Source organism: Phyllobates terribilis, unplaced genomic scaffold (genome assembly GCF_046119375.1).
Source record: "Phyllobates terribilis strain yellow unplaced genomic scaffold, ASM4611937v1 Scaffold_4__5_contigs__length_816908805, whole genome shotgun sequence".
Classification (NCBI taxonomy): domain Eukaryota; kingdom Metazoa; phylum Chordata; class Amphibia; order Anura; family Dendrobatidae; genus Phyllobates; species Phyllobates terribilis.
The window spans coordinates 588,048,838-588,071,798 of NW_027362764.1; the positions used below are offsets into that span (position 1 = coordinate 588,048,838).

General features: G+C 39.3%; 1 protein-coding gene across 1 annotated transcript in view; it reads left to right on the forward strand.

The window, feature by feature from the left end:
- Nucleotides 1-22,961, forward strand: part of TAF4B (TATA-box binding protein associated factor 4b) — a 147,520-nt gene that overhangs the window by 106,565 nt on the left and 17,994 nt on the right. The window contains exons 10-11 of the mRNA XM_073676958.1: nucleotides 14,682-14,851; nucleotides 18,240-18,370. Of these exons, the coding sequence (XP_073533059.1) occupies nucleotides 14,682-14,851; nucleotides 18,240-18,370 (301 nt within the window). The remainder of the gene's footprint in view (nucleotides 1-14,681; nucleotides 14,852-18,239; nucleotides 18,371-22,961) is intronic.

Consider the following 22,961-nt stretch of genomic DNA (forward strand, 5'->3'; position numbering starts at 1 on the left):
CCTTTTGTGGTTGGGTAAGGGCATACAAGAGGTCCTCTGCATTCTTGATTTGGTTTACCAGAGGATCCTACAAAGCTCCTGCTATGCCAAATAAGCCCATAATCGTGTGCGATCTCCAAAAGCACACCTGAAGTCACTTACTGTTTGCTACTGCAAGTATGATCATCTCAGCCTCCTGTTTTTTTGCACAATTACTTCTTGGCATGTGAGTACCTCCATAGCCAGTCCTGTATCAACCATTTTCATAAAAATTGCCGCCTTCTACAAAAAAAACTGAAACTGTTGATTAGCAAGAGAAACACTGGTAACATTTTCAGGACCATGTGATTCACTGTTCATCAACTTAATGCAATCATGGACTTTGTGTAGTCCTAATACTCTCCCTTCTTCTGAACCCATTAAACAGGTGTCTGGCTTCAGGAGTGCACATTTTTTGACAATTTCTGAGAATGAAAGGAGGAAAAACTTGTAGTTTAGTGAGTCTTGCGACAGTTATTTGGTTGGAACTCTGTAGAATTTCACGGACTGTGCGAGAGACCATTCTAGTAAGTAGGTGGTCTAATACAATGTCAGTGTCCCTTGTGTTTAAGAGTAATGGCAGCTGTTACTGCAAAGACACATGACACTGCCTTTTGGATACCGGAATCTAGCTGTAATGAGTAGTAAGCAAGAGTTCTCGGTTTTCCTCCCTGAGATTGTGGAAGCATCCCCTGGGCGTGGCCCTGTTCTTATGGCAGGACAAAGTAAAAGGTAGCTCATGGTTTAGTAAGCCAATGGTTGGTACACTAGTTACTGCTTGTCTTGAGTTTACAGAAATTGACCTAATCTTTCTCAATTAGTGCTAATGGATCTTTACTTGGTGTACCATACAGGGGTAGCATGAGTCTTTTGGTGATCTGGGCTGGGAAATATTCTGTATGGCATTGACCCTGTCTAGAGTAGGCAAGTGCCATGTGAGATGCGATGTCCTAAATATGTGATCGCAGGTTGACAAAGCTGGAGTTGTTTTGTGAATCTTTACGTCCTGCCTGCTCTAGGAATTATAGGTGCAAAACGGCCATCGTGGCAGGTTTATTTGGTGTCACAACACAACAATAAGTCAACAACATATTGCTGTAGACTAATAGTCAGTGATGTGGTCTGCCAATGATCCTGCAAAACTGACTGGGTGAGTAGGCAGCTCCGTGTTGTAAGACAGTTCCACAGTATTATTTGTCCTCATGAATCTTTGTAGACTCATTGCATTAGACCTATTTAAGGCATCTCTCAATGACTTGTCCTCATTTGGGATACCTGGTTCATAACCAATGTCCTGTCATGCTATCTGTACAGTATTCTACTGTAGAAGATAACCATGTTTTCTCCCTTTTCCTGCATTACCTCAGTGTTTCTGCTCAAGGCCAGATCCCTCTTTTTGTGACCACACCTCGATTGCTTCTGAGTAAATCTGTCCAGAATCTAAAGTTGACATGTCAGCAGGTATTCTTTTAGGGCCAACTTATGAGTCATCAGTTCTGTCATTTGTCTCATAACACTTGTACTGATATTGTTTGCTGTCAGAAAATCTTCTTGAAATCACCCCTCTTTATTTGCTCCGATGCTCTAAACTAGCTTGCAGCCTTTTCAGTTAGGCCATTGTCCTTTAGCGATCCAGTATTTTCTTTCATAAACTATGTCCACCCAGACAACCACTGTTTGCCATATGTTTTTTTCAACATGAATTCACAATCTTCAATAGCATCTTTACCTGCTCTATCTGCAACAATCTAACAGGCAGGGTGACTCCCAGAACTCCCTTAACTATCTGAATCTTTGGTATGGTGATTACCATTATTCAGAATTCTTTTGAACTGTCACCAGATAGATCCAGAGCCTCAGTTTCTGGAACATGAGGTTAATCCAGGATTCAAAGCCTTGGGATCCTAGAACACAAGAATGGACTTAAAGATCAGCGCACAACCATTACCACGAAACTTGTTCAGAGCAATCTGGCAGTTAAGTCTCAACAAAACACAGTGTATGCCGACCACACCACAAAGCCTCTAAAATATAGCGCTTACAAAATCAAGGCAATGTAAGTAATTCCACTCAGTTACACTGTGCAAACAGCTTACACTTAAAACCCCACAAGTGAATCGCAAACAGGAGGCGACCCAATTCATAGAGATCAAATTTACAAAGACCAAAATCCTATGTGAAACAGTTTGTAAGATCCAAAGGTTCTTACCATGGTTTTGATGTTTCACAGTTGATTGTGATCACCGTCTGATTGTTCAACCTTTCTAGTCTTGCCACCTCCTGGGTTTCGGCACCAAATCAAAGTAATTTGAATCACAAACCAGATATTTTTAATATGATCCCTCTCTGGTTTTTAATGGATGTAGTAGAACGCTGGAGCAAAAGGCAAAAAGTAACTTTTGTATGCAGCAGGTGTCTCTCACTGCTGAACAAAAATCTATAAGTTTTATTTCTACTGTTGATAATTCACTAGCAGTTGGACTTTATAGCATAAGTAATTAAGTCAATTATGGCTATTCTATATTCTGATGCATGCATATACAAATGTCTCTACTAGGTACTGGAGTCTGGATGGTACCTTAAGTGCTGCAAAAAGTAACTTGAAAAATTAGAAACTTGCACTGCATCTCCCACTCCTCTTCCTTAGGAATATTAAACATAAGCATTAACTCAGTCTACTCCCATAACATGGATGACGTTATGCTGCTGACTCTTGTTGCCATGCTGTTAACCAGCGTTATTTGCCTTTAATTATAAATAAATGCTGGTACGTTACAACAAACATCCACTCTACTTCTCCACATGTAATAAGTAAATGCAAATTAGGACCCAAAAAATCATATTTTGACTTAAACAGAAATTAATGGAAGAATTCTATGTAATGCTTCTCTCGTCTTGGGCACACTCTTTTCTCATTTCTGTTGGTAGATATTTTGTTCATCAATTCTACCACGAATGCCTTATTGACGCAGTTCAAGTCACTACTTGAAGTCAGCGAAGCATTTTTCACATCTAATACAAGTTGCTGTTTCAAGACTGATGGGTCTCTGTGTTTCTCCTTCCTTTAGTGATTCTTATCAGCTTCTGTTACATCAGACTGTTTATGCTTTTTGTCACTACTTGAAGAAACCTTCAGTTTTTCTTTTCAACTGCTGCTGGAAAATCTCTACTTAAAGGGAATCTATCAATGGGTGTTTGCTATGTAATCTGATAACAGCATGAGTTTGGGACAAATGATGCACAAGGGCCGTTGTCCTGTAATGATGACCTCCTGCTGGTAAAACTGATTGTATTGAAACCGTAAAACAGCCTAGTAAGTGCCACATCCCTGTAATCAGGGTCTTTAATTTTGCATTATGGTTGTTTCAGATTACATAGTAAATTCTTGCTGACAGATTCCCTTTTAATCGCTTCAGGAACTCATAGAACATAAAACAATGCTTACATCTTGCAGCAGCGCTGTTCCAGCAATGTATGCTTTTCCCGGTGGGTCACGTGACCTTCTCACATGACCGCTGATCGTCTGCAGACTTTTACTATAACAGAATTTTGATGAGCTGCGGGATATCTGTGGATGCTGATTGGCTTTAACAGTTACATAACACAATATTGAATGACATCCCCCAAGAATAGCAGCACAATCATTGCTTGAAAAACGACGCTGCTTGAGGTGAGTATCTGTTTTGTTTTGTTTTTTTGTTTTTTTTCTGTGGCTCCCTCATTTGATAAAGCAGGAATTGTCCAGTAGTGGACAACCCCTTTAAAAAGGGGAAAACTTCAAAATGGGGCTTTGTATGGCTATATTTATTATATTGCTGGAGATGGGTAGGAATTATTCCTCTCATGAGAGCCTATATGGGCACATCAAGGTTCCTCATGATGGTATTAGTTGGATTTTTGATTTTTATTCACCTAGTGAGCACAAAGTTCACCGGTATTACTTGTGTTTGAAATCATCCATAAGAAAATCAACTATTTCAAGAACTAGCAGTAAGCAGGGACTTTGCAACAGAAAAGAACAGATTCTCCTGCTCCAGCAATGACTGAGATGCGAGACCACTCCTACCGTGACCATTTAACCTGTTAGATGCCACAGGCCATAGCGATCATGACTTTTAAGCGGTTAGATCATGGAGTATTTTCCCCATCTCTCCCTATTGCTCCAATTGCTGCGTAAGATACAAGAGCTCAAATGATTGCATGTTCAAGTCCTCCATCGAAACTGTGAAAAAAATGTTTTTAAAAAGTTTGAAAATTATCTTGAAAAAAACCCTCAAACATTTTAAGTTTATAAATAACCCTTTTAGTTTTTGTTAAATAGTATCAGGAAAAAAATATACATAAACATCAGCGAATCTGTAATGGCCCGAACAATTCAAATGTAGGATAAATACATGTGAACATCATAAAAAAATAAAATAAAAAAAAAGCAAGGATTGTTGTTTTTTTGTCATATTGCTTCATCAAAAAATAAAAAATGGATAAAAAAAATTGCAAGTGCCACACAATGGTACCAATGAAACCTACAACTTGTCAAGCAAAAATCTCTCAATCTGCTCCAACTTCAAAAATCTTTGCTGTCCAAATTCATTACACTAGACTGCTGAAACTTGAACTGTCCTGATGACTCTAATTAACATTATTGTTGACACACAATGTTAATGAGCAGTCGCAACCTTGGTTTTAAGTGAAGGATGTGAGGGCTGGCAACGGGTGTTGTTAAGCCCTGACATCCAAAATTACTTATTAATTGGAAAAATCCCTTTTTCATAATAATGAAACATCTGAGTAATATTTACTTTGTTTATTTTTTTTCATAAGTTATTTGCTCGGCGGGTTTCCTCCCACACTCCAAAGACCTACTGATAGGGAATCTAGAGTGTGAACCCCTATGGGGTCAGTGATGTCTGTAAAGTGCTTTTGAAATTAATGTCGCAGTATAAGCGGAAAAAAAAAATAATTAAACTATGTACAGACCATGGGCTGCCAGGATCAGACTGTGGATCCATTATTTCAGCCAGGTGTGTTTTACTCTGAAACAATGCAACGTTCCAAAGAAAAACATACAGTACAGACCAAAAGTTTGGGGACACCTTCTCATTTAAAGATTTTTCTGTATTTTCATGACTATGAAAATTGTACATTCACACTGAAGGCATCAAAACTATGAATTAACACATGTGGAATTATATACTTAACAAAAAAGTGGAGGGGTGTTTGGGATCATTGTCCTGTTGAAAAATAAATGATTGTCCAAATAAACGCAAACCGGATGGAATAGCATGCCACTGCAAGATGCTGTGGTAGCCATGCTGGTTCAGTATGCCTTCAATTTTGAATAAATCCCCAACAGTGTCACCAGCAAAGCACCCCCGCACCATCACACCTCCTCCTCCATGCTTCACGGTGGGAACCAGGCATCTGTTCACCTTTTCTGCGTCGCACAAAGACACGGTGGTTGGAACCAAAGATCTCAAATTTGGACTCATCAGACCAAAGCACAGATTTCCACTGGTCTAATGTCCATTCCTTGTGTTCTTTAGCCCAAACAAGTCTCTTCTGCTTGTTGCCTGTCCTTAGCAGTGGTTTCCTAGCAGCTATTTTACCATGAAGGCCTGCTGCACAAAGTCTCCTCTTAACAATTGTTGAAGAGATGTGTCTGCTGCTAGAACTCAGTGTGGCATTGACCTGGTCTCTAAGCTGAGCTGCTGTTAACTTGCGATTTCTGAGGCTGGTGACTCTGATAAACTTATCCTCAGAAGCAGAGGTGACTCTTGGTCTTCCTTTCCTGGGGCGGTCCTCATGTGAGCCAGTTTCTTTGTAGCGCTTGATGGTTTTTGCAACTGCACTTGGGGACACTTTCAAAGTTTGCCCAATTTTTTGGACTGACTGACCTTCATTTCTTAAAGTAATGATTAGCCACTCGTTTTTCTTTACTTGGCTGCTTTTTTTCTTGCCATAATACAAATTCTAACAGTCTATTCAGTAGGACTATCAGCTGTGTATCCACCAGACTTCTGCACAACACAACTGATGGTCCCAACCCCATTTATAAGGCAAGAAATCCCACTTATTAAACCTGACAGGGCACACCTGTGAAGTGAAAACCATTTCCGGTGACTACCTCTTGAAGCTCATCAAGAGAATGCCAAGAGTGTGCAAAGCAGTCATCAAAGCAAAAGGTGGCTACTTTGAAGAACCTATAAGACATATTTTCAGTTGTTTCACACTTTTTTGTTAAGTATATAATTCCACATGTGTTAATTCATAATTTTGATTCCTTCAGTGTGAATGTACAATTTTCAAAGTCATGAAAATACAGAAAAACCTTTAAATGAGAAGGTGTGTCCAAACTTTTGGTCTGTACTGTACATTTAAAAGCCACCGGGAACAGAGTTGTTGAAATAACTAGGCCAAGAAGACTGCCCCATGAGCCTTCTCCCTACACTGCTCCTTTTCAGTCTCCGTAATTTGAATGGCTTGGTCCCTAGCAAGCTTGCAGATATACTTGGCTGAAATGATAAAGCCAGTGTCTGATACATGATGCTGAACCACAGACAGCAGGTATCAGCTGTCAGGTTCCCTTTTAAATAAAATTTGTGTGCTAAATATAGGTATAAAGCACAGATCTTGAACTTCTGTGTTTGACAAGAATTGTTCCTGCCGAGGATTTAAAATAACCTTTTGGTTTTTTTTGTTTTTTTTTAATGGAAACCTTTATTTGTATCTTTTAAATGGAAATTGTTTTCCTTTTAGTCATTTGTACAATGGCTTCTAAATCCTATACGAAACAAGACTCATTACCACTTGTCACATCTACTTATTCTTGTATTTTTTCCACTGTCCATAGGAAGTAGAACCCAATAAATAAGTGATTTTGTACAATTTGGGCAGAAAGCGATGTGTATTTCTTGCTTTTATGGTTTCGAAAACTGCACTGTTTGTTATTTATGTTATCATTTGATGTAATGATCAAACCTTGACTCAGCAGGACACTAGGGGGTGCCAGAGGCTCATTTTCTTATCCAACACATGACTGGGCAGCTCATTCCTTTTATATCCCCATCAGGGTGGCTTCAATTAGGTGTAGTACCTAATTTAACAGAGGTTCCTGAGGGCTTTGAAGCATTGGAACATTAAAATAAGACAATAATACCTACATCTTATTAGACTCATTTAAATTCAGGCTCCACGTCTAGGGAATATGTTCTTTTATTCTTTACCCGTAGATGTTTTATGACACAAAAATGCAATAAAGTATGATTACAGGTTTTTTTTTTTTTGCCTTGTGAAGGCAGCTGAAAAAATGGCATGTTAGTGGCAGTGTCTTATGAAATATGCACATCTGAATGTCTGGGCTATGGGGGTTGTGGAGGGCTACACTGTAGGTCTATTGGGAAATAATAATCATGTCTAAAATGAAGCTGCATTCAGTATAACGAACACCCGTGATATTGTCTTTTAATACGGTTTTCAGGGTAGTAGCGTTTTATTTATGGGTATAAAGAAACTACCTGATATACTGTCAAATACACAATTTGGCATAAGAAAATTTACCATTTGTGTTCTTCATCAAGCAAGATCTTACATTCCCATTTCACATCTGTGGCACTGAAGATACAGCCCACCACTCGGCTATCTTCCTAAATATTAATTGGAGCAGTAGGGCACGTGTGCAACCTGTTTGATTCAACTCCTCCTGGCTGCAGCCTTGTTTTTGGTGGTGGGACCCTCACTTGTCTAACAATTATCATCTGTTCAGTCTATAGGTGATTTATATAGACCAATATACCACTTTTTAAATAGGGATAAACTCTTGTGTTGTATTCTGGGATACATCTAATGTAGAAAAAAGCCCAATGTATTCGGAGAGGTGTTTAGGTTTGGGAAATATTCCCTAAACTGTAATCAGTGATAAGCCTTGCAATATAGAAAAACAGCCCATGTTGTATTCTGGGATGTCCCCGGCAGAGGGAAATTTAATCCTGTGGTAGTTAAGGCTAAGTGTAGGGAAAATACCCCTTGATGCAATTTGGAATAAGCCTTACAGTATAGGAAATCCGCTTCATGAGTTTGTAATACTTCATCTGGAAAAGGGAAGCTTCTCCTTGCTGTAATCTGTGTAAAAAAAAAAAAAATGTTCCCAGTATTTGGCCATTACCCCGTCTGTTCTTGGACATGATAAATGATTGTTCTCCATGATAAAACCATCCTAAAAAAATGTATATCTTAAACATAGATTTAGCATAAGGTTGCTTCCGAAGTTAAATTCTGGAATAATCTTATTAAAAAAGAGTGATAATTTTAAAATTTTCACATTGGTCACTGAGGCTTTTTTAGATTCATACTTGCTGTCCATACTAAGGAAATCCTGAAAACATGACTTGTGAGGGGTCATGAGGACTGCAGTTTGGGAAACACTGGTATGATTGATTTTACACCCTTCCATTCTCTTCTACTTCTTGCCAACCTTTCTGAGTATAAGGCCATGGCCCCACTATCCGTATTTGGTCAGTATTTTTTCTCAGGAGTGGGAACCAAAACCAGGAGTGGGTGATAAATGCAGAATTGGTGACTTGTTTCTATTATACCTTTTCTCTGATTGTTCCTCACCTGGTTTTGGCTCCCACTCCTGAGAAAAAATACTGACCGAATACTGACCAAATACTGATAGTGGGGTCATGGCCTAACTTAGCAGCTAGTAGGGTAAGATGGAAGGGGTATGAATGTAGGATTAGACTCTAATCTGTTTTAGATTTTGTTACTATAGGAACACATTGGTCTATATAGGAGCTGTACTCCAATAGAAATATTATCTCTGAAATACATGGCACCATAATACGGCACACGGCATGCTTATAGCTGTGTGCATGGGCCCTTCATCTGACATGGCATTGCTTAAATCAGCCATACTGATGTCAGGGTTTGGCCAGGACACAAATGAACAGCTGAACTACGGTGGATTTATTAGTAGTAGTAACTGCTATGGTAGGGCCAGATCATGCAGCTGGCTTAATGCAGCTGAAACTACACACAGCAATGGTCAATTGCCACACACTTTTGTTTAAGAATCGTATGGCCATTGGCCTGCTGTGGTTGAGCTACGCCTTGTGCTGTAGCCTCACCGTCTGGCCATACTTAATATTTTTTGTATTTAGAAGAGGAATTCTGAATATTGCTTATTTTCACATGTGACTATGTAAATTTCCTATTATACTGGATGAAAGCATCTATTTCAAACTATTAGAATTTAAAAATGTAGTCTTTTATGAGCAATACTACTGTGTACAGTATACTACCATTTACAATTTGTGCCAACGCTTCTGCTACAGATTTGGTACTTTTCTGAATAAAACCAAGAATATTAACACTTAGCGACACCTCTAATATAAGTCTAGTTTAATGCACGGTTGTCAATGTACGATGGAAGTGCCCACTCTGCGATGCCTCAGCCTGACTGTACATGATCTCGCAGTTACTGTGCATCTGTGGCAGAAAATCTTACAGCAAGTTGTGTTTTAGAGAAAGTAAGTCCACTAACAGCTGTTGGCAAACAGACCTAAGTTTTTAGATAAAAAATGGCCTTGTAGGGTTGCCAGCTGCGTAGGAAAGATCTTAACACTGAGGATCTGTGTGACTTCAGTGCCAACAGCAAGGACCTGGTTACTGTTACTGTGACTGAAACAAATCCTGCAGCATTGATCAGTCAGGACGGACGGAGTTATCCGTGCAAAAGAAAAACCTTATGGAAATTGATTAGCACTCTTACATATTCCTCGTAGGCTTATATGCCTAAAATAAAACTGCAATACATAGAGTTCACATCTTAAGCACATCTGACACTTTGTAGCCAGTAGTGTTTAAGAAATGTTCTTTATTTATCTGCTTTTGAGCTGTAGACCTTTTGCATTTTGTTTTTGTTATGGCGGAGTTGGAATAATATTTTGCAACTGAACATTTTTTGGGAGCAATTTATCATCTGTTTTATGAAAGAAAACTAGCGTATAAAGTAACAAATTTTGCATGAGTCTTCTTTACGCATAATTATTGCAAAAATCGACTTCTATCCATCTGAGTAGGTATCTGTCTTGGGTAACCCAAAAGAGGCACCAAATTCAAGAGGGGCATGCATATCCTAATGTGTGGGGCATTTTACTGTAGCTGACTGAAGTAAGAAACGTAGGAAACTCCAGTCTTGATGATTATCTGTACATGAATGAGGAGTGAAAGTGCAGATTTTGTCTGTCATGACCTTTTGGCTTTTAAACAAGCTCTCTGATCATGTCAACATGTCTGCTAAATGCAGATCTGTTAGCTATAGATATTTTTTCCAGGTCCAACAGATGAAACTTCTTCAATCAGTTGTTATCCTTGCATGGCTGTATTAATGCCAACCGTAGGAATGATTGGTCAGAGACACTGATGCAAAACGTCCCATCTCTTCACTGTTCCAAAATTGAGGTTAAGTCAAAAATTGTTTTCAAATATTTTGGAAAAAATATCACAAACTGAGCTAGATTGTGTAGAGCACTTCATAGTTTACTATTAACTGCTCAAAAATTGGTATCCGATTGATTGACTTTGTATAGTAGTCAAGGATTCTCAAGGAAGTCTGTGTCCGGCCCATAGATCTTAACAGCTCATTTACATATTTAGAAAAACATTGATTTCTCTGGAATAAGACATCGGAACGCAGATACTATTCTGCTCATTGTTATTGGTATCCATGAAGTTTAAGTACATAATGTGGAATGTCTCCTGAAAAAAATGAATCAAGTGAAAGGCTGCGTGCCCACTATGCATTTTTCAAGCTATTTTGCCACGGAATTTCTGCTGCAAAAACGCTTAAAAAACGCTTTGTAATACGTGCCCCATGGTCCCCAATGATGATCCGCATGTGCTATGCACATGCTGCGGAAATTTCCACTGCGGATTATCATTGCGGAAAAATACGCAGCATGTCCATTAATTTTGTGGACACGCAGTGTAATTGCCGCCATTGACTTGCATTGAATCGCTTAATATCCGTGTCAGTACATTTTCACACACAGATATTAAGCGATTCTATGTGTGGATGGTACCCGGGTTTGGAGAAGAGGATACTCTCCTCCAGACTCGGGTACCATAGAACCTGTTAAAAAAAAAAAAAAAAAAAAAAGAATTTATAATAAAAGGTAAAGATTATATTTGCCTTCCGATGGCCCCCGGTCTCCTCAGCGATGCGTCCGGTCTGTTGTAGGGGTCGCGGTGGTGTGAGGACCTGCCATGACAGCATTTAGTCATGTGACCTGTCACATGACTCAATGACGTAATCGCATTTCCTTTCACACCACCGCAACCTATACAACAGACAGTACGGAGCGGAGAAAATACTGGGGGGCCATTGTAAGGTAATATATATATATATATATATATATATATATATATATATATATATATATATATATATATATATATATATATATATATATATATATTTTTTTAAAACTATTACTTGGTCACACTATATAAATCCATGCCGGTTGCATGGATTTATATAGTGTGACCAAGTTGTCAAACACTTTTCCAAGTGATGCTAAAATCGCTTGGAAAGCACTTGATAACCTGCATGCAAAAACGCTTGACAAACGCTTCTACCTGGTGGGAAAACGCATGTAAAATCCGCATGCGTTTTTCCTGCCAGGGAGAAGCGGAAAAAATATGCAGCATTTCTGCATCGTGGGCACATAGCCAAACAGTTTTTTTGTATAGAGCACTCGTGTTTAAATACAAAAGAGTGAATAATAAACAATTTAAACCCAAAAACAATGGGAGGGAAAAATAGATGAACCTAAAGCTTGCTGTGTCACTGGTATTGGCACCCTTTACATTCATTTAGTATGGAAACACATTTTGTCTCGCCTGTGGTAAATCACAAGAGATTCACCTGTGATTGTCGGTGCCCATGTGATATGAATTAGCCAATGAATGATGACTTTAGTATTTTAAAAAGCCACATGGTAGGGCCTGTTCCTGTCACAATAGTGAAGACAAAGAAGTTGTCTGAGGACATCAGAACTGCTATTATTTGCAAACACAAGACTTCCAAATGGTATGAAGCCATCTCCAAAGACCTTGGTATCCCAATTTCAACAGTGTGCAATGTTATGTATAAGTTTTCCAAGCATGGAACCATCAAGAACCTCCCTGGAGGAGGTTCTTGATGGGGGGGGGGAAATTCACAAGAGATGTCTTCGAAGGTTGGTGCGAATGGTGGAAAAGACATCATGTCAAACATCCAAAGACCAGAAGGCCAACCTGGAACAGTCTGGGATCATGGTTTCAACAAGTACCATAAGCTGCACAATAAACCAAGCAGAGCTTTATGGGCGAAGTTCAAGGAAGAAACCATTCTCAAGAAAAGACCTAAAAAGGAACGACTGATTTTTGATAAATAGTACCTTGACAAACCACAATGCTTCAGGAAAATGTTCTGTGGACATACGAAAGAAAAATAGAGCTTTTTGGCAATGCTAAGCAACAGTTTGTTTACAGGCAGCGCAGTGAAGTTTATAAGGAAAAGAACACCTTACCAACAGTTGAGCATGGTGGAGGATCCATAGACTGTTTTAAAATGGCCAGCAATAAGTCCTGACCTTAATCCCATTGAAAATCTTTGGGGTGAGGTGAAATCTGCTATTGATGAAGGTACGCTGAAATGCGCTTCGGAGTGGGCACATACTGTGGATATAGCAAGTCACCCATGTCATATGCTCAGGTATATACTCCATTACATCTTATTTTTCTACCTTCAGCTTTTGTTATAATGTTCTTGCAAGCTACCTTCCTATATAGGGATCACTCTTGGAAGTATTAGTTCACCATCTTCTATTGGCACTTGCAGACTACTATACACATTATCACGTGTGTATATAACAATATGCTTTTGAATATAACTATGCATACTTGTCATTTATTAGCAATTATATTCCTGGGATAGGAGATGGTGTTCCTTGTTTTGCACTTGCGCTTTTCGATATTTAGTATAGACAATCACATGAGACTTGTACTATCTTGTTAATTTGCATTTGAACTTTGACATTTCCATGGGTTTATTTAATTTTTATCTTTTTATTTTGTTTGCACTATGAGTTTTTATATAGTACTTTCCGTGTTATGCGCCCTTTGCAACTTCTTTGCATGTCCATTGCTGGCTATATTTATTGTCCAATAAAATGATAACTTTTTTAATATTAATATGACCATATCTCTGTTTGTTCTGTGTTTTTGTTCTAAATACTCACTGAGGGTCCTTTTTTCTGCTATTTTTTGTCCAACACACATTTGTACATATACTCCTATGATATATACGATTATCCAGGTCTACTGTAAAATAATTTCTATATTTAATCTACATTTAGGTACATATGCGTGTACACTTTTTTTTCTTTTTAATATCCATTGTTAAACATCAGTCTGCATAAAGTCTGCCAACTTAACTATTTCTTCACCTGCATTTATTTTCAAAAAGATTGGGATGGATTCCGCAGACATAATGTAGGAAAGTGATGTGTTCAGTGACACAAAGGTGGTGCATTCACCAGAAGAATATATTTTTGGTGAGTGCTGTCTGTGTGGAACATGGATCACTGTAAAGCAGTGGGTCAGTTCATATGAATGTTGTTTTTCATGCAGACCAGCAGACTGTGTGAAAGAGACTTCAGCATTCGCTAGTCACTGTTCCTCAGATGAGACTCGGCTATACACTTCAATGGGTGTGAGAAAAAATATTAATGCAGTGCAAGTTCCTTCCATATGGTATTAATTTTTAACGAAACCGTTGCAATTAAACAATTAAACTGGTTGTCCACTACTAGGACAACCCCTTCTTGATCTAAATGTTTGGCCCCGATAAAATAAAAAAAGCCTATACTCACCTCCCGTGTCTGTGCCGTTCCAGCCGTGTCTACACTCTCTCTTCCCGGGGGTCTCGTGGGTTGTTGTGACCTGGCGCCCAATCAGCGCTGGCGTCACTGTCCCCACCTTTTGTCGAATTGAACATGAAGAGGAAGTCCAGGCTGTAGCTGATCTGATTTCCTCTTCATGTTCAATTTGTCCCAAGGCGAGCGCTGAGTGGGCGCCGAGCTCACGTGTCCTAACAATCGCATGAAAACCCTAGGACCGCGAGTGCCTACAGCATGGGAACGGCACAGGAGGGGAGTATAAGCTTTTTTATTTTATCAGGGCCAAGCGTGGGGTAGGACAAGGAGTTGTCAAATTAGTGGACAACTTGTTTAATATAAAAAACTGTGTTTGGCCTGCTATAATTTTTTAATTGAATAAAATTAGATGCCATATGGATGTCAATGGATATACGGATGAAAAGTGTTCCGGTTTTTTTCTGGATGAAAAAAATGGATGATTTGTTAAACTCTTGTGTGAACGAAGCCTTATATGTTTGACACAAGTGGCCATCATTAGTATACCTTTATATAAATAGGACATACAGTAAAGCAGTAGTGACTAGTAAAACTAGGGAAACAATCTGTCTCATGAGGGCAGCGTCGTCCCTGCTGGGTAAATAAAAAATATATATTTTTTTTTATGTAGTGTAATGTATTTCAGATAACTGCATCATTTTGTGTGTATCTGTTGGAAATCTTGACTTTTAATCTGTGTGTTAGGGAAGAAGATGATATAAATGATGTTACATCTATGGCCGGCGTTAATCTGAATGAAGAAAATGCTTGTATATTGGCAACAAACTCCGAACTGATTGGGGCAGTGATTAGATCTTGTAAAGATGAACCCTTTTTATTTACATCGGCTCTTCAAACCCGAATCTTGGACATAGGTAAGAGATGGTAAGGTAGGTCGTCGGATAAAATTAATGCATGTGATTGTACCCAAAATTTGTACTTCCTTCATGAGGAAGATGAAGAATTCTGAGTCCAGCATGCTTGAGGTGTCGAAGCAACAACAAAAACAAAACCTGAAGCTTGGTTCATAATGTTAGTTAAAGAGAGAACAACAGAGTCATCATGGCTTAGAAAAAAGTCTACATATTTTATTGAAACATTCAATAATGCTGCACATAACACATCTGCATCTCTGGCTGCTATGGGCATAAAAGTGGACAAACTTATGGTGTGGCACCCATGCTCCCCTGACCTCAACCCCATTGAGAACCTCTGGAGCATCATCAAAAGGAGTGTCTATGATGGCGGGAGGCAGTTCACATCTAAGCAACAGCTCTGGGAGGGTATTCTGTCCTCATGCAAAACAATTGAAGCAGAAACCATCCAAAACCTGACAAATTCAATGGACGAGAGAGTTCAGAAGCTCCTTTCGATCAAGCGGTCCTATGTGCAAATGTAACATCACCTAGAATAAAGTTTTGAGTTGAAAACTGTTTGATTTCAGTTTGTAATAACCTGCTAATGCTTATAATTTCAAAAATGACAATTTTTTTGTTCTTTATTAATATGAAAAGGTTGAAAACTCTGCTGTGCATAATAATTTGGAACATGCATTTTGAGTGCAGTTTTAGTTTTTTTTTTTTTTTTTAAATATACTGTTATCATAGGCAGTTTGTACAAAAACCTTTCAATTGTACTCTAATAGTTATTTGACTGGAAAATTACAATGACTGCAATTCATATAGGTAATTTGGGAAAATCCGAGAAAATATTTTTTGCATAATAATTTGGAACACTGTAAACCGGGCGAGTGCTAGACAATTTTTATTTATAGGATAACGCTCAAACCAATGTTATTCAATGGGGCAGTGCCGATGACTTTTTTTTCACCAACAGAATCTGTCTGAGAAATTGCAGCATGCTTCACTTTCACTCTGAAATCAGAAGATTCACTGATTCAAGTTTATATGTGCGTGGAAACCATCGGACTGCACTCTGACGACATCTGAGTGCAGTCCGATTTACGCAGACTCTCACAATGGGAAAGATGGAGAAACTTTGTTCTCCATCTTCTCCTTGCATGTGCTACAATTCTCATTCAAGACAATGGGATCACACTATGCTGACACTCCGATCAAACTCAGATCAGAGTTTGATAGGAGTGTCATTAACATAATCTACCCTATTCTCTAGGATGAGAGAATCTGCAGTTGTGTGACCCTGGCCTAAGAGCATCAAGCAAATACCAGGACACATGAGGAGAGCCGGTCATGGCCATCTGCTCCTTTGTTCAGGGGGACACAGGAGGAGCAGTGCCAGAGTCCTACAAAATGACCTCCAGTGGGTTGTTGTGTACAGTTGTGGCCAAAAATTTTGAGACTGACACAAATGTTGATTTTCACAAAGTTTGCAGCTTCAGTGTTTATAGATTGTTTAGTCAGATGTTTCTATGGTTACTGAAATACTATTATCAGCATCTCAGAAGTATTTACACTTTTATTGTCAAGTTTATGTAAAGACTCAATATTTACTGCGCTGACCCTAAGGGTATGTGCACATGGTCAGGAGCCACTGCGGGTTTGACTCTACATGCTTATGCGGTGTCAAACCCGCAGCGGCCAAATGTTACAGCACAGTGGATGGGATTTGTAGAAATCCCATGTCCACTATGCGTCTCCGTGCACCCTCTGATCACCCGCGGACACTGATGTACGGCGCGCCTTTCCAGAGAACAGCATGTCAATATCTCTAGGGGAGTCGCTAGTCTCCGCAAGAGAAATTAGATCAATACAGTGTATTGAATGCGGTGAAACCGTATGGTTCAATGAACACATGCAGATTCACCTGCGTTCATATAACACAGCGCTCTGGACGCAACATAAAGTATACTGCGTCCAAAACGCTGCCTGTCTGGATCGTGTGCACATACCCTTATTTTTCAAGACTTCTGCCCTTCGGCTTGATAGCTGGATATCAGCCTCTGGGCCAAATCCTGACTGATGACCCATTCTTGTCTAATCAGTGCTTGGAGTTTATCACAATTTCTGTGTTTCTGTTTGTCTTCCCACTTTTTGAGGATTGACCACATCTTCTCACTGGTATCGAAATCTGGGGAGTTTCTTGACCATGGACCCAAAATTTCAATATATTTTTATTTTTTTAATAACGAACCACTCCATTTCAGTCACTTTTTGCTTTGTGACATGATGCTCATGCTAGGGAAAGCATTGTTCATCACCAAATTACTCCTGGATCGTTGGGAGAAGTGGCTCTTAGAGGATGTTTAGATATTTTACTTTAACTTAACCTTTTTTAGATCTGTATTTTATGTGACTACTATAATTTTAGTGCTTCTGGGTGTAGTATATATATGTATATCCATAAATACTTAGAAGTGCACCAAAATCCCTCTCTTAATTCAGATCTGGTTAGGCCTATAGATACTATGTCACGTTTTTGAACAACAATAATTAAGGCTATCAAGGGTTTATCCTGCCCGACAACCCAGAACCATATGCCCTGTTTGGGCTGATCGATGTCATTGAGGGGGATTTTTGGCTGGAGACCACTCACTCTTAACCAGAGCTGAAAGCCCCTGCCAGGGGAGAGGGCTATTTGTCTCAAAACTGTATTTTAGATGGAACAATCCCTTTTAAGGGTAGAGGTAGCTAGACAGCTTTTAACGTCACCTTGTCATATTATGAAAAAAAATACTTGATACATTTTATTGACTAAACATTTTCTAATACAAACAAAGAAGCCAAACAAACATGTTGGGTGCGGTGACATTATGTTGGTACAAATTCTATGCCAATAGTGCCTCGTGTTTATTTTTTACTCTACCCAAAGAGCCAACTGACAGTGTTAAATGACGTATATTGATGCCGTGTGCCATTTATATCATTCTGACCTTGGTGCCAGTAACGTACAAACAATCTGCTTGCACTGTTTGGTAATGCCATGCTAGCAATGGGTATGGCTATAATATGTATGACTTTAAGTTTAATTGCATTTATAATAGCATTTCTATAAGGACTTTTTATTTTGTCTGTTTAATATTGGTGTCCTAACACTGACCTTGCAAGCGGAAATATTCTGAAGGCCAAGTGAAACACTGCCTATACTTTCCAGAGCTCCAGGCTAAGTTTTATTAATGCAGTGTCTAATATCTTTGAAGTTGTGAGTGTAGCAGGAAAATCATAATCTACAAGCCTCTATTCTTAATGGGTATGAGTTCTGGAGGGAACAGAATACCTGCTGTGCTAATTATTTCAATTATCAGCTTCCACTAAAACATGTAATGGATTTTCTATGCTTCCACAGGTAAAAGGCATGACATTAAGGAACTTAACTCTGATGTTATGAACTTGGTGTCCCACGCGACACAGGAAAGATTACGATGGCTCATTGAAAAACTAACAGTGGCAGCACAGCACAGACACTCAAACTGCAAGGTAAATGAAACCAGTTCACTGAATACTAAGCATTTCCCTCTTCCACTGTCAAGGGATTGGCTTTTTTACTTTAGAGCTTTGGGAATTTACTAAAAAGGCCATAATATTATGGATCACAAAAATATTAATGAACCTAAGAAATAGAAATTATTTTAGTATAGTTTACCAACTTAAAATTAAATGGGCCTCAATTATATTGGTCCGCCAGCATTAATTTTATTGACGGACTTGCTCTGTGATTTACAAATAAGCTTGTGTGAATATGTAGTGACCAATGTGAACAGACTGCGCTGCAATATAGTGTAAGGGGGAGGAATAGGGATGCCCAAGCCTATAAATAATTTGACTTTTATCTACATTATTAGGTTTTAGAGTTTAATAATTTAATCTTTTTATTGATGTAACCTTAGAAATAATTAGTGAAACAAACAAATGTATAAGCATTTTACATTGCTTTTAAGTATTACTCAGTGTAGTGGTGTTCTGTGTGCAATTACCGTATTAATCCTTTTACCCGGTTCACATTTTACATCACAATCTGTTTCATACTACTACACAATTATGAGAAAGCTCTCAATAATATAGTTCCACAATTCATTGAAATAGCATCAGCACCATAAATAATTGTCACTAGAACCCTTAGATGTCATCAAACACTTAATCTATTTTTAAATCTGAAATCCTCCCATCCTACTAATTTAGGACAAACTCCTGAGATTGACTTTGTGACGTCGCGACACTTTAATTTGGGATGCGATTTGCTTAATTCTTGAATAGCTAGTCTTTATCTTATTTCTGGTGGAATTCCAGTTTTGTGTATTTTTCTATCTAAAAAAACAACAAGCAAAGCTGGTAGAATGTTTTAAAGGGGCTCTAATGCAGGGTCTCAAACCTGTGGCTCAGGAGCCACATGTGTCTCACTGGCCTGTGATGTGTGGCTCAGGGCTGTCTGCCAGCTTGGTGCATTAGCACCATGTCTAGTAAACAGTTATGAAGAGCAGGTCTCCAGATGGTGACTTCTGAGAGTAGCCCCACACAGAAGAGCAGATCTGAATGCACATATAATTAAAGGGATTTTCCCATTAACAAAAGTTGATTTTAATCAATAATTGTGGAATAATAACTTCTACAATTGGATGTGTTTAAATAAAATGTTCCTGTGCTGAGATAATCTTATATATGTGCCTCTGCTGTGTACTGTGTAATGGCTGTGTCTGACCGTACAGGAACATGGTCTGATCATACCACATCTCCTGGGCAGGGGGGAAGCAAAAGAGAATATACAGATATTACAGCAGGGGGTCACAGCTGATTCATTCTTTGAAATAAAACATTGTTTAGAAGCAGACAGGGAAATGTTTTACCTCACATGAATGAATCAGCTGTGATCCCCGGCTGTAATGTCTGTATACTCTTTTGCTTCCTCCCCAGGCATGTAGATATGGTATGATCAGACCATGTTCCTGCAGGGTCAGACACAGCCATTACACAGTACACAGCAGGGCACATGTATAAGATTATCTCAGTACAGGGACATTTTAATTAAACACATCCAATTGTGGAACTTATTATTATTCCTCCAGCTTCTTTTTTGTTTGTGGGAAAACCACTCTAAGTATGATAAACTAGGGATGGGATGACGCTCTCATTCAGAGGAGGTGCTTAGAGCTGGATGCGATAGTGTGGTGGGAGTGCTTGGAGGAAAACTGAATGAGGTTAATATGGGAACCCCTAGTTTTAAGTATATTGCTTCTGTGTGATTTCTATGAAGAAGCTCTGGCTGTCATTATACCGATAATGGGGGCTTCTGGGTGTCACTAGTGTGTGGGGACATAGAGTAGAGGCAGGAGCTGGATGTTACTACTTGGGGTCTAAAGATGGCTCGCGACACTCTTGAAGCTGAATGTGGCTCTCAAGGTAAGAAAGGTTGGGCACAGCTGCTTTAATGCAAGCGGATTTAAAGTTTATTGTTATGTTTGTTACAGTATACTGTACCTCCCATGAGTCCTCTCCTCTCTTCTAGGCATGGTCTTTGGTTTTAGCCATTTGCATGTCCCACTGTTGTAAGGTGTAAGATGGCACTATACTTGCTATCTTCACACAACACAGATCTGATACTGTGAGACCTTTATGCTGTTCTGTTTCTTACTAACGCTACTTTGCTGACCAGCATGTGAAACACAATATTTCCTGAGGCAGATAGGGACTTAATAGAGTCGGGGGCAGTGTAGGTTAAATTGTTTATGATGTGGGATGTCCCACATTGCAGGATGGGAGAAGGTAGTTAACCACATGATTTAATTATAGTATTTCATATAAACTGGTAAAATCTAGGAGCACAGTCATCTGACTGCATGTGAGTATGATAGCTTACTGCAAACCACTGCATATAATTTATAAAATTGGATAAACACCTTTTTATTTGCTTTGTATTGTAGATAACTATTTTTAAGCAATGCATGTAGGCTCTAGTTATTTTTTCATTTATATAGTGCACCATATTCCGCAGCACATTACAGTTCAGAGGTTACATGTACAAACAATATCTGACATTACAGAACAAAGCATAATTCAGCAAATAAAACGAAAGTAGGGAGGTCCCTACTCACAAGCTTGCAATCTATAAGGAAATATGTACACCTAGGGAAGACACAAAGTAAAATTAGTTATTTCTTTTCAATTATATTTTTGAGATAGAGTTTAAAAAATCCAATGAAATTCTTGCTGTTTAGACTGTACATTTTTAATATATACGTAGACCAAATCACATATGTGTTTATCAAGATTGAAGAATAAATCTGTGGTGGGCAGACTAGCAATTTTTTTTTAATCCTAACAGTCAAAATGCCAATGGCTTACCCAAGAGATGAATTTCAAAATCTTGACTTCATGGCAGTGATGTCAAATGACCCTGCCTAGGATATACCATACTCAGCAGTATCCATGCTCTTTGTGCACTGTGCTCCATATTTGGTGAGCCTATTCAGGCCAGCAAACATTCTGGGAGTCATATTTGACATATACTTTCAGGTGATGGATGTAAGAATGACACCTACCCACTCTTCTGTCCCTATTACCTGTGTCTATTGCTGTAAGTATTAAGCAATTGCTGAGACACTTAATAACAGCAGCACATCCTTGATCCCCAGACATTGGCAGTTACCCCTTCAGTTAGAGCAGACATGACCTTTTATCGCCACTGGGCAGATTCCCAGGGACCGCATTACTTGGGTCGCCGGTCCATTAATGTCTGCTTGCTCTGTGAGCACGCACACAGTGTTCACTACTGAACGCTGAGGTGCATGCAATGAAAGATTACGTCTTGACACCAGTGCCAGCATCAGGACGTACTTTGTGGGTGTGGTTGGCACGATTTGTACAGATCCCGAAGAAGAGTATAAATATCCAAATGGCCCTTGGCGGAAAAACAATTCCCCACCCCTGAATTAGAGGATAAGTGGATGGGTTGACAATCACTAATGGCCAAGTGTGATCAGAACATATGACTCTGGCTGTATTGGACTTCATTTGAGATGGGTCCATTTTTTTCTGCCTCAATACGTATTAGACCAGTGTTTCTCAACTCCAGTCCTCAGGACCCCCCCCCCCCCCCCCCAACAGATCAGGTTTTCAGGATCTCCTTAGTATTGCACAGGTGATGGAATTATCAAGGCATCAAAAAATGCCACAGGTTCTCTCACCTGTTCAATGCTAAGGAGATCCTGAAAATCTGGTCTGTTGGGGGGGGGGGGGGGTCCGGAGGACTGGAGATGAAAAACACTGCATTAGACAAATGTATGCGGGCCCCGCCCCCAATATCAGCAGGCTGACAGTCTACAGTATGTATGTGGGCCTCCTGATCCTCACCACCCCCCACCCTACCCCTGTAACAGATGTCAGAGAGATATGGATCCGGCATGTCTGATTTCAGACGGTCAGTCCTTTTGATCTCTGTGAGATGAGCTGCCACCAGAGGATTCTGGCAGCTGCTCTCTCGTGGAGAACACAGTAGAGCTCTGCAGTGCTCTACTGTAATTTTATTATTATTTCTATAGCTTCAACATATTCCGCAGTACTTAACATTTCAGAGGGGACTTGTACAGACAATAAAGACATTTAGAGAGTAACACATTCAACAGATACCAAGAGGAGTGAGGGCCCTGCTCTCCAGCTTACAATCTGTGAGGAAATGGGGGAGACACGAAAGGTATATGGTAAAAAGTGCTTGTATTGTACTCTCCAGCCATCAATATAATAAATAGGGTATTCACATAACGCTGCATAAACCTGCCAGTATCTGTACAATACAGATAGAGTGCTATTAAGTGCATGGGGGTGTGTAAACAAATGCAACGAAGAACCAAATTTGGAAGAAAATTTTGTAAGGGCAAAAGGGGAATAGTTATATAAGTGATGTGAGGCGATAGGCCAGTCTATAGAAATGTGTTTTTACGCCACGCTTAAAACTGTTGGTACTGAGAATTAATCGAATTGTCCTGGGTAGTGCACTCCAGAGAAACGGCGCAGCAAGCGAGAAATGTTGGAGACAGGAGTGGAAGGTTTGGATTATTGAGAATGTTCGCCTAAGTCC